Genomic DNA, 12015 nt, shown 5'->3' with positions numbered 1-12015 from the left:
TCAAAACCAGTCAATCATACCAACTGGTGAGCACAAGAAGATTGGGGTGGTGTAACATTTATTTGGCATTTCCAAATTGGAGAGACATAAATTTTAGATTTAAAAATTTGCGCTACTTGTACAAAATATAAAGGTCTAATTACGATCAAAATGTATTCACAATGAACTATTATTGTTCAGAAAGAAGAAGAAATTTCAGTTTGGTCATGCTTATGACCCAGTGAAACACTAAGATCAAGCCAGTCACTGAGTTAGCTAGTGTGTGCCAGGGCTAATTAGCCTAACCAGACACAGAAGCACAAGTTGCATTTGAGAAAATTACAAATTAGGATATCTTTATGAACATATTTCTAATTTTAGATGAATTACCTCCAAAGGGATGATTAATCAAGTCAGCATAGAAAACGTCTTTGAACACTTTTAAGTTTTAACTGTTGACCTTTCGAGATTATGATTCTCCCTTTGCATTTTACTGGTCTAAACATACAGAGCCATGCCTATTTCAGACAGGAAGGTGAAAAGGGTAAAGCATATCATGTAATAGAGATGGCATTTATCATATGAAGAATTAATAAATTTTTATCATTCAGAGAGCAGTATTGAAAATTACATTTACAATAAAGATACACAAGCTGCTCGCATGTCATGTGAAGAAATGCACATGAATTATCTAATATATATCACCAGGAAGGATTGCTCATTACTCTCAGAAGGGATAATTCAGGTCAATCATGTACAACTCCACTAACCAGGAACAGTAACTTGAGGTAGCTGTAATCAGGAAGAAGATTCTGCCAAACAAGTTGATCCACATTCTTTAGCAAAATGTCCATTTCATTGCTCTATAAACTATAAGAAATTAGAATTATACCTATTTTAGATAATTCATGCCAGAGATAAAAAGAAAACATACAGGAAGTGTCACCATTATCATTTTCCCCTTATACTATAGGAAGATATATCAAATTTATAAATATACTGGTCTACTTCTACCTGCCATTAAACATATATATAATCTTAAATATCACCCGGTCATTAAACAACATGTTGTAAATTTCACAAATCTTGTGTCTCAAATAAGAGTTGAAATATTAAGCAGCCTATGTTTTAACTATGATCTCTTGTGTCATCAAATTTTAATGTTGCTTATTAGATATAATTATGCATTTAATATACATTTCTCTCTTCCAATCCCTATAATCTAATACCAACAGATTAAACTACTAAAGCCCGTGATCAATGTTTTATCAAGCAGAGAAGCAGTTGCTACATACCCCTACAAATGCATAAAAGCTTCGTGGTTACAGGGCCAAAATTTGAAGTTGTTGCTTACTATTTTATTAATAAGGAAAGAAAACCCAAAATTTTAGGTGCAAAGCATGCAGAAAGTAATCCGAACACAACAATACGAGTGATTGACTACCATTTCAACCATCTATTTTAAGAACATAAATATTCTAAAGAAATCTGGAAACTCACCCCATCCATCTATGGTTCATATGTATATATGTATCTGATCAGTTTTGACTGACTTCACTTTGATCTGTTCCCCGAATAAACCTCAATAAAATTAATATCATACAGAAGAGTGGCATTGCCGGGTATATTGCAGTCACCTATTGAATCAGTGGCAAACAATGTCAAAGTCTAACAAATTTAATGACTTAAGGCATCTTCTGATAACATTCACAATACACTTATCTAAAACTCAATGAACTAGAAAATGCATATCCCCAGTGATAAAATTAACCAATGAATAATGATTTCTCCCTTCTCTATGGTGTCTATTCTACTACTTTATAGGTGTTGCTGATTGTTGAAAGAGTCTTTCCATGTTTAAGACTAAATTAGATAATATAGCAAATTTCCAAAATGCGATGAAACATAACCCGAGAAGCACACTGCAGGTTCAGGGCCATATGCTAAGTGCAGAGGAATCTGCAGTTTGCATTTCCCACCTGGGTAAAAAAGGTAAATTAGCAAGTGACACGTGTCATGATTAAAGAATCTTAAAATGCTCCAATTAAAATGATACTTATTCGCATTGGAGGTACCCCTTCACCCCCTAAAATCCCTTGATCCAGTCCCTTGATTACCTGGACTCAATACACTCTCATAAGTTACAACATAGCAAAACTATGTTACAAAATACTTTAGGATAAAAAAAATTTGTATACCTTGCCCACACCAATGCGCATGGTGAGAGGTCTAGACGTTTATAGCTGCTATCAAATACTATCCCATCAGCGAATCTCGCAGTATAGTGAACCTGTAGTGTATATATTTATGAGTAATATACAAACTATTATTTATATTTAAACACTTCATCAACACCTCTTATTTTTTCATCATAAATTCTATTGTATTTATATTATTTTTTTCTCTTTTTTTCTTCTCTCTCAAGGTCTAAAAAGCACGTTAGTTGTTTATCAAACATTTTACTATATTTATATACCATTTATTCATTCATAAGTAACTAACTAAGTAACATGTTTGTTTGCATGCTGACAGTGAGTGAGTGAGTAACTAACATTGATAAGCTCAGCAAGTGGAGCTTCGTCACCGAAGTGAGTAACTAACCGAGGCCAGACTTACATAGTTGTACTCACAGAAAGGCTCTCCCACTGTTGCGTAGTATTCGATTCTCGTGGCGTCCGCATCCAATGCAGTTAAACCCATCACACAAGCCGTCACAACCCCAATACCGATTCCAACCAATGGATTCTTATTATCATTGTGAGCTGCACAATGCACATGAAGGAATGCATACACAGAAAGAGGAGGATGGAGGAGAGTGAGAGTGCCATTTCCCTTTCAGTTTCACGTTATCTATATCTCTATTCAACTCTTCGTATGGCTCACTCATGATATCAAACCCAGGCATGGGTCTACCTTGACCCAACAATTAACGGTTTGTTTTTTCTTTTATTAAAAGAAATAAACTAAAAAAGTATCTTTATTTTTTGGGCTACAAAACTTAGTTAGGCCGAAGCACTGATACAAATAATTATTAATTCATACAAAAAAAAAATCAAGAATAAAAGAAATAAACTAAAAAAGTATCTTTATTTTTTGGGCTACAAAACTTAGTTAGGCCGAAGCACTGATACAAATAATTATTAATTCATACAAAAAAAAAATCAAGAAAGTTCTGACCTCTAACGACCACGTAACTAACAAGCACGCTTCCCCAATATTCCCGTAACGAACTTCTCAAAACCGCTCCGTTCTCTCCCTCTCCCTCACTCTCACTCTCACTCGCGCGCTTACATATAAATACCACTGCACCTCCTCACTCGCTTCATTTCCCGCTATATTCACTCTGAAATCGAATCATCACTTCTTCCATTTTCTCTCCACCATGGAAAACTCATCTTTCTCTCGACGATTCGCGCTCCTCTGCGCCGTCTCCTTCGCCGCCATACTCTGCAGCCCCAAGGTCACCGCCACCATCGAAGGATTCGAAGCTCCCTTCGCTCCCTCAACTCCTCCACCGCCTCCGCCCGATATCCACGATCACTCGTTCTTCTCCCACACCGCTATCCTTCCTCCGATCTTGTCTCACCTCGGCTTCCACGAGCTCGCGACGGCCGCGCCGTCTCTCTCCGACGCCGCTACCACTGGTTCCGTTGCCTGGACCGGTCCTTCCACTATCTTCGCTCCCTCCGACGCCTCTCTCCGCACATGCTTCTCGTGCTCCGTTCCAAACCTCCTCCGCGAACACATCGTTCCCGGCCTCTTCACCATCGATTATCTCCGGAAACTCGCTTTCGGCACTAAGATCGAGACCTTGAGTCCAGGCCGTTGCATCACCGTAACCTCCGATACGCTTCATCGGAACACGAACAACACCGCCGCGAAGGTATTCCTCCTATGTTAACTTAATTATAGACCTTTCGGTTATTTAGTGTCTAGTTAGCATCAGTGTCATTTTCTCTCGAGTTTAGTTTTTCAGTTATATTTGTATGAACAACACCGTCGTGAAGGTAATTTTCAGTAGTTTGATATTTCGTTCCTCTTTGGCGAAGGTCTTCGTCGGAGGAGTGGAGATCACGCAACCGGATCTGTTCAACAACGGCATGGTCGTAGTTCACGGCCTTCAAGGTTACGTCTCTCCGTTATCTCCGTTCTCTTGCGACGTGGAGAGGATGAACTCGCTCTCGTTTCCGTTCCATCCAGATCACCGATCCGGTCACGCTCAGCACCATCTCCACCACTCCAACAGCGCCACGGTGCAGCCTGCTGCTATGATGCGCCTGATGCTCCGAGATGCGATGCTGAGGCTCCGCAACAACGGCTTCGGCATCCTCGCCCTCGCGATGAAGGTGAAGTACGCGGAGCTCGTGACGCTCAACAACATGACCGTGTTCGCCGTCGACGACCTCTCCATCTTCTCCGGTTCGCACGCGTACATCGGCAACGTCAGATTCCACATCGTGCCGAACCATTACCTCTCCATCGCAGATCTCGAGAAGCTTCCGGTCGGAACTGCTCTGCCGACGCTGGAGAGAGGCCAGTCGCTGCTCATCACTACCTCCGGCAGAGGAGAGACCTTGGCGCCGATGAGGATTAACTACGTTAGGGTTAAGGTCGCGGATGTGATTCGCAACGTGAAGATCGTGGTGCATAGTGTGTATTTGCCGTTTCCACATATTAATCCTGTGGCTGCGGCTTATGACAGTATCTTAGGCGGTGGTGAAGGAGCGTCGGAAGGAGCGGGGAATATTGCAGATTCTGCAGATCAGACGACGCAAGGGACGTGTTCTGTCGTTGACGGGCGTGGAAGTTGCGTCTTGCCTACGATGCCTGATCAGGTTCAGGTCAAGCCAATGGTGGAGATCGAAGACCACCATGGCCTGTGAATAATGCCATATATTCATCCACGATTATCTTTTCTGAAGTGAAACTTTGTCACATTTGTAGTTAGTTCACTCTGTTCTCTTTAGTTTGTCAGTGTATGGTGTGAAATGCAGTGTTGTTTAGTTTGAGCGCATGTTTTGTATTCAGCATAGTCAATACTGTTGACTGTTGTTCTTCAATAGAAAAATGTTGACTTAAACTTCACACATTTTGGCTTGTATCCAGATCATCTTTGTTTCTTTTGCTCTCAAGTCTGATTGTCATCGCAGTGTGCTTATTGACCTGAAAGGTTCTCTTCTAATTTGACCATGACATTAATTTGTCCCGAAAGTCGTTTGGATAAATGAATCTTTTAAATGTATTTTATTTTTTGTTGTTTAAATCTTAACGTGAAATGACTTATTTAATTCTTTATTTTTATTTTTTTAGTTTAGTCTTTTATTTTTTGAAAAATTCATTTTAATCCTTTATTTTAAAATAGTTCTTCCATCAACCTATAACTAACATCATTAATCAGATAAACATATTGATCACCAAAAAATATAATTAACCTTTTATTTTTACACGAATGCCAACATTCGCACCATGGAAGGCGTGACCCCTTTGGACATCCTGAGAACCCTAACCTAGAGCTTCCTCTTGGACAATCCCACCCACATTGAGGAGAAGAGGGGGAAGAGTATAACTAAGAAACACATATTGTGGCCACTAAAAAGCCGCCAATATTTTTAAATCATTATCAATGTTGGTTTACAATAGATGGAATAACTAATTTGAACCAATCTAAAAAGATAAAGGATTAATATGAATTTTTGAAAAGATAAAAGATGAAAATGAAGCAATAAAAAATTGTGGTTTTTCAATACTTTTTAATAATAAAAAAATACTATTTTAGAGAGTGTTATTCGCACTCTCCTTTCATTATTTCCATTTTGGTTGAAATAGAGAGACATGGTAAAAGGATACTGTTTTTTAATTTAGATAGTAAAAAAGTCGTCACTTTTAATTTTGTAATTTTGTAGTATAATTTAATTCTTTCAAAAAACAAAAAATAGTATAATTTTAATATACATTCTCAATTTTTTACCGTAGAATGGCGAACGGATAAAGGATTCACTTACGAAAGTATAGGCCTTTCCTCCCACGTAGAGACTTTTTTTTCGGTCATCAGGTAGAATTTTTTTTTTCTCATGGTCCTCATCAGGTTGATATTGGTTGGGTCAACACCAGATTAAATTAGGGCAACTCCTTGGGGCACCCAGATTTTTGCTGGGACACCCAGCAGTTTTTAAAATGCCAAATGGGTTATTTTCGTTACAAATAGGAAGTTTGGTTTTTCATTTCTGCAGCGCCTTTTTTTTCCACAAAATCTCACACCCTTAGTGTAAGTTGTTTTCGTTAGCTTCTTTTAGTCTCCTTTTCCGAGCGTTTTTTGTATTCAGTGGTGTACGTACGTTGTTCAGGAGGATATGGTACAGTTGAGTGATTATTTGTCGTCAAAGAAAAAGAAAAAGAGGTATGTAAAAAAAATTTAGAAACATACAAATTGTCAATCCACATGACTTATACGATCATCAATTCACATGGTCATAAAGATTTACGTTTCTATTTTTTAAAATTTTTAAATCCGCAGGGTCATACAGTGGTTAATAATTAAATTTTAAATCTTAAATTTTGGTTTTAATATTTTTTATAACTACCAAATTTAATATATTTTTAAATTTGATTTCAATCACTATCTTAAACTAATAATCTTAACATATTTTAAATTTTAAATTTTGGTTTCAATATTTTCTATAACTACCAAATTTAATATATTTTTAAATTTTATTTCAATCATTATCTTAAACTAACAATCTTATCATATTTTAAATTTTAGTTTCAATATTTTTTAACTATCAAATTAAATGTTTAAATTTGATTTCAATTAGTATCTTAAACTAACAATCTTATCATATTTTAAATTTTAAATTTTGATTTCAATATTTTTTATAACTACCAAATTAAATATATTTTTAAATTTGATTCTAATCATTATCTTAAACTAACAATCTTATAATATTTTAAATTTTGATTTCATAATTTTTTATAACTAACAGATTTATTGTACAATTAAAAATTATATTTCAATATTTTTATCACAAATTTTAATTATTTAAAATTTTCATTTAAATATTTTTTGTAACTAACAAATTTAAATTATTTTTAATTATGATTTCAATATTTTTCATAAGTAACAAATTCAACATCTTTTAAATATTTTTTTATTTTTTAAAAAATTTAAACAAGTATAATATAACAATATTGAAAATTAATTGTTTCACCAATCTAATCTTAATTTTAGCAATATAATCTAATCTAATCTTAGTATTAACTAATATATTTTTTTATAAATAAAATCAATACTTAACATATAAATCATAAAAATTATAAAATTTCACTAACATTACAAAACAATATTACACTACGAAACAATTTAAATAATATTTAACAAATATATATTTACAATGTAAACAAAAAATTTTAAAAAAAATAAATTTAGAAGAAAACAAAATTATTCAACAAAAAAAAAAAAAAACTCACACGGATGAGTAATCCGTATGACAAGGTCATACAGATTGTCAATTCATATGACATTGCGATACAAATGACTGATCCGTATGGTTCATACAGATTGTCAATCTGTATGGAAATCCGTGTGAACCATACAGGTTGATGATCGTATGGAGATTTTTCAGAAAAATATCATTTTTGTTTGCGACATTACTTCAAGCAACAACATCAAACCAATATCAACAACATTATCCAGCACTCACGAAGGAAGAAGAAGCACCAACGGAGTGAAACGACGCAAGGAAGAGGAAGAAGAAGAATCACAACGACAAGAAGAAGAAAAGAAGAAGAACCACAATCGCGCGGGAAGTGGAAGAAGAAAAAGAATTGCAACGGGAAAGAAGAAGAATCGCAGCCATGACGTGTGTGAAGGAGAACGAAGAAGAAGAATGAATGAAGGAGACCACTATAAGGAGGAAGAAGCATGACACAAAGGAAGAAGAAGCATTGCGACAGAATCGTATGAACGCGCACTATAACCCTATTTATATTAATAGGGTGAAGGACATTTTAACCCTTTCACCTAGGGTCCTGGGTGCCCAAAGTAACACCCTTAAATATGATTTTGATCGTCACCTTAAAAGTTGAAGGGAACTGTTAGGCGCACCCAGCAGTTTTGTTGGTACACCCAGTATAACAGGAAAATGTCATTTTTACCCTTTTGTAAATCCAATAGGTATGAGGCTTACGGATTAGCAAATCATATTGGGCCTACGAATTGTCAATCCGTATGAGATCCATAGGATTTTTTTTTTTCAAAAATATAATTTTTAAATTAATTTAAAATTAATGATCCAAACAGGAATCAAACCTATGACTTTCATAGTTATTAACACAACACTATAATCAACTGAGTTAATAGACCAATTATGTTATAAAATAATTAATGTCGCTATATATAATACTAAAATTTCTAATGTATATTTAATGCACATGTAAATTTACATAATAAATTTTGCAATAATTAATTTTTATCTAATAATTAATTTGTTTACATATATAAATTGTAAAAAAAAATCATAGGTTTAATAAAAATTTACATATGTAAAAAAAATACCAAATTTATTTAATTATGAATTGCTATAATAAACATCTAAACACATCATTCAATTAAATATCATATTTGTTTAACTTCTAATCATTGTAATAAACATCCAAATCATACACTTAAGTCTCACTCTTCATGTAGTTGCTTCGTGCACTTTAAATTTTGTTTCATGCATTCTTTTGACTTAGGTGCACCTAGCAGTTTTACTCGTACACCCAATATAATAAGAAAATGTCGGTTTTACTCTTTCATAAGTTCAATACGAATTGATAATCCGTAGGTCCAATACAAATTGCCAATCCATAAATTTCATACCGATTTAAAGTACACGAATGAAGAGTGAGACCTAAGTGTATGATTGGATTAAAATTATGAGACCTCAAAAGTTTTTTATTTTTATTTTCTTCTCAAATCATGTATTAGAATGCATATTTTTTTAATGGAATTTGTAAAAGTATTTTTGTGACATTGAACTAAATATAATAAAAGTTTATAATGCTTAGTTGAAGGCCTTAGTTTACTCTAAAATGCTTAGTTTATAAATGTTATCTTATAACGACCTTATAGAGACTAAAAACGTACTATTTAACTCTTTAAAAATTATATACTTATAAAATATTTTTTTTAATTTGAGATATAAATAAAAATGTAGTTTTTTTAATGTGAAGTCATGCACCTTAAACAATGCCTTTGAAAAATGTAATTTCGTAGAAGATAGTTTGTATAGAATATGTGTTATAAAAAAATGATAATAATACATATTGAAAATGATGTATAGAAGTTGAGCTCAAATGGAATCAAAGAAATAAGAAAGGGATAGACTGTGTAGGCATATTCATATATGTAAGTTGATACAGAAAGTGGAGGGAGACCAAGAAACAAGAAAAAAAAAATTAGGAGTGATTTAGTTTGAGAAAAAAAAATATTTTTTATTTTAAATTATAAAAATATTTTTTTTAATTGTGAAAATGCTGACTTATTTTTTAATTTTAATTTTAGTTTTGAATAATAAAAAATAAGGAAAACAACTTATTTATTATTTTCAAACTAAGTTTGTGATAGAAAATTCATAGATTGAAATTTTAATGTTTTTCTTACAGCGTGTTGAGCAACATCTCCCCGTCGCTTGCCTCGTAGTTTCCTTTGCGATTCAGTAATCAGTATATGGTTTTGACCCAGCTAGCCTGTGCGGATCTAGAAAAGCACAAGTTGTAAATTATCATGAATTGATGTCCGAGATTTATATTAATGTATGTTTTTAGAGCCTGTAGTTGTAAAAGGAATTGTAGAGAGTGTAGTTTTCCGCACTGAATAAATGTTTTTCTAGCTTTTGTTTAGTTCTATAGAAAAAAGTGGGAATATATGAAAGGGTTCACATGAAAGCAATAGGTAAGAAAATAAGAATTTTACTCTCATCACATGAAAATGAAAGAAAGTGGAAACTTAGTGGGTTACATAGATTTTCTATAGAATTGGTTTTTAAAGATTAAATGTACTGGTGTAATATTTAGTTATTGGTCAAACCTGACCGACCTACGGGATCCAATATCCAATTTTAATAGCGAAATGAAAGAAAGTATTAAGCAGAGGTGTGAAACGGGATACAATATTTGATGTTCCAAATGAAACAAAAATACAATATTTTTATTTAAAAAATATTTAAGCCCATGAAACATCTTTGTAAAATCCAAAAAAAAAAAACAAGAGAAAAACATATTTTTTTAAAAAATATTTATATTAATATCTGTAAGGAACAATAGTGGAGCATTAATAATCTCATGCTTCATTTATCTAAATAGATCAAGGAGTCAAATTCTTTCCAATAACATTCCTTTCTTTCTTTATTTTTTGATTCAACTTTAAGCTCTCTCTTTCTCTTCTATTTTCTCTCATTTCTTCTTTAGGTTTTTCCTGCTGAGAGGGCCGGAGAGGATAAAGTTGAGAGGACCATAGTTCAAAATTTTAGATAACGCGCTTAGTAGTTTAAATGTTTTATGTTTTAAAAAAACAAGAGTTAAAATATATTTGCCTAAAATTAAGATATTTTTTTAAAACAGATTCAAAACTAAAAATAATAAATCAATATTTTCAGTTTTTTCTAAAAAAGTAAAAATGTGATAACCCCTTAAAATATCTTTTACTTGATATATATTTTTTAAATCTTAAGAATAAAAATTATTTTCAGAAAATAAAAATGAAAAATAGACACTCAAACCAAGGTTAAACTAATATTTCACTATCTTTTAAGCACTTATTTTAAGAGTAATTTTGATTAGATTGGCCAATAACAAACCAAACTCATAAACATTTTGCAAACAATTCTAAGCCTATTTAGAAGAATATAAGGAAATAATAGAAACCTAATATTTCATTTATTTTTACTTAACTTTGATAACCATCAACTTCTGATTTAATTAACAACCTTGATTAATTAGTCATCGATTGATATGGCAAAAGAAGAATATAATAATATATCAGAAACCCCTTCAAACTTTCTTTCTTCTCTCTCTCTCAATTATGCGACATATTCCTAAATTTAAAAACAAAAACCTTCAGTTACTCCAGCGTTTCATCGATGCAACTTAGCTTGTAAAGATAGCCACATTAATCATTCAATTAAATTCTTAAAACACACTTCATTTATTTTGTTTATATGCTTAAGATCTTCAGTATTATTAAAAATAGAGTATGTCGCCCTTCAACGTTTTCGAAAGAAAAAAAAAAACATAAAGAGTACGTCGCCCTCAAGGAAATTACAATGCATGCGAAAAAAAGAGCACGTCGCCTTCAAGGACATAACAATGCATGCGACTTGTATATAAACTATATAGAAAAAATTATAAATTTGGCCTCCTATTTGTGTGAAAATTTGATTTTAGTTTCCTTCTAATTTAATTTACAAATTTAATTTTTTAGTTTTTTTAATTTCGTTATTTCATTTTTCAGTCTCAAAATTAAACTTAATTACTTACTTTAATTACGTATACGAAATTAGCATCCAATAAAAACACATAGTAACATTTAATGTTAACAATCAATTTCAGAATTAAGAATCGAAAGAATAAGACGAAATTACAAACATAAATTAAATTATAAAAAAAATCGAATTACAGAATCAAATTTACAGTTTTGTCAACTATATATTAAAATTTCCCTTTCGAGCTGAACGCGCTTTCAGCATTCCACATAATGACAACTATATATTAACTCAACACGTATTAATTACTCTTCGAAAAAAAAAAACTCAACACGTATTATAAAAGTGAATGTGTATACAAATACAAAGTATAGTTTAATGTGCGTACATATAATGATGCTAATAATTTCTTAGAGTGAAGCTGTAATTTTTTTTAATGATTTTAACTTATAACTAATTCTTAAGAAGAATATTTTGCACAAATGGACTTGGTCTTGAGATAGGTTGTCAATCAATGAAATGCGTATGTTTAAGCAAATTCACGTCAAAAAGTATGAAATGATGCAGGGACGAATAT

At 32.6% G+C, this 12015-nt stretch overlaps 1 protein-coding gene and 1 pseudogene across 1 annotated transcript; one reads left to right on the top strand and one right to left on the bottom strand.

Annotated features, from left to right (window-relative positions):
* Window positions 1-1533: 1533 nt before the first annotated feature.
* LOC100806843 (photosynthetic NDH subunit of lumenal location 4, chloroplastic-like) lies at window positions 1534-3305 on the bottom strand (annotated as a pseudogene).
* Window positions 2564-5491, top strand: LOC100806312 (fasciclin-like arabinogalactan protein 21). Its single transcript, XM_003524227.5, has 2 exons — window positions 2564-3862; window positions 4029-5491. The coding sequence occupies exons 1-2, from the start codon at window positions 3362-3364 to the stop codon at window positions 4860-4862; spliced, it is 1335 nt and encodes a 444-aa protein (XP_003524275.1). The 5' UTR covers window positions 2564-3361; the 3' UTR covers window positions 4863-5491.
* The last annotated feature ends 6524 nt before the right edge of the window (window positions 5492-12015 follow it).

The sequence above is a fragment of the Glycine max genome, chromosome 5 (assembly GCF_000004515.6).
Source record: "Glycine max cultivar Williams 82 chromosome 5, Glycine_max_v4.0, whole genome shotgun sequence".
NCBI classification, from domain to species: domain Eukaryota; kingdom Viridiplantae; phylum Streptophyta; class Magnoliopsida; order Fabales; family Fabaceae; genus Glycine; species Glycine max.
The sequence above is the reverse complement of the archived record's forward strand: the minus strand, read 5'-3'. Positions and strand labels throughout refer to the sequence as shown.

Coding starts and splice junctions, on each gene's coding strand:
- LOC100806312 (XM_003524227.5), top strand. CDS start 3,362: ATGGAAAACTCATCTTTCTCTCGACGATTCGCGCTCCTCTGCGCCGTC. Junction 3,863..4,028: donor CGAACAACACCGCCGCGAAG/GTATTCCTCCTA, acceptor TCTTTGGCGAAG/GTCTTCGTCGGAGGAGTGGA.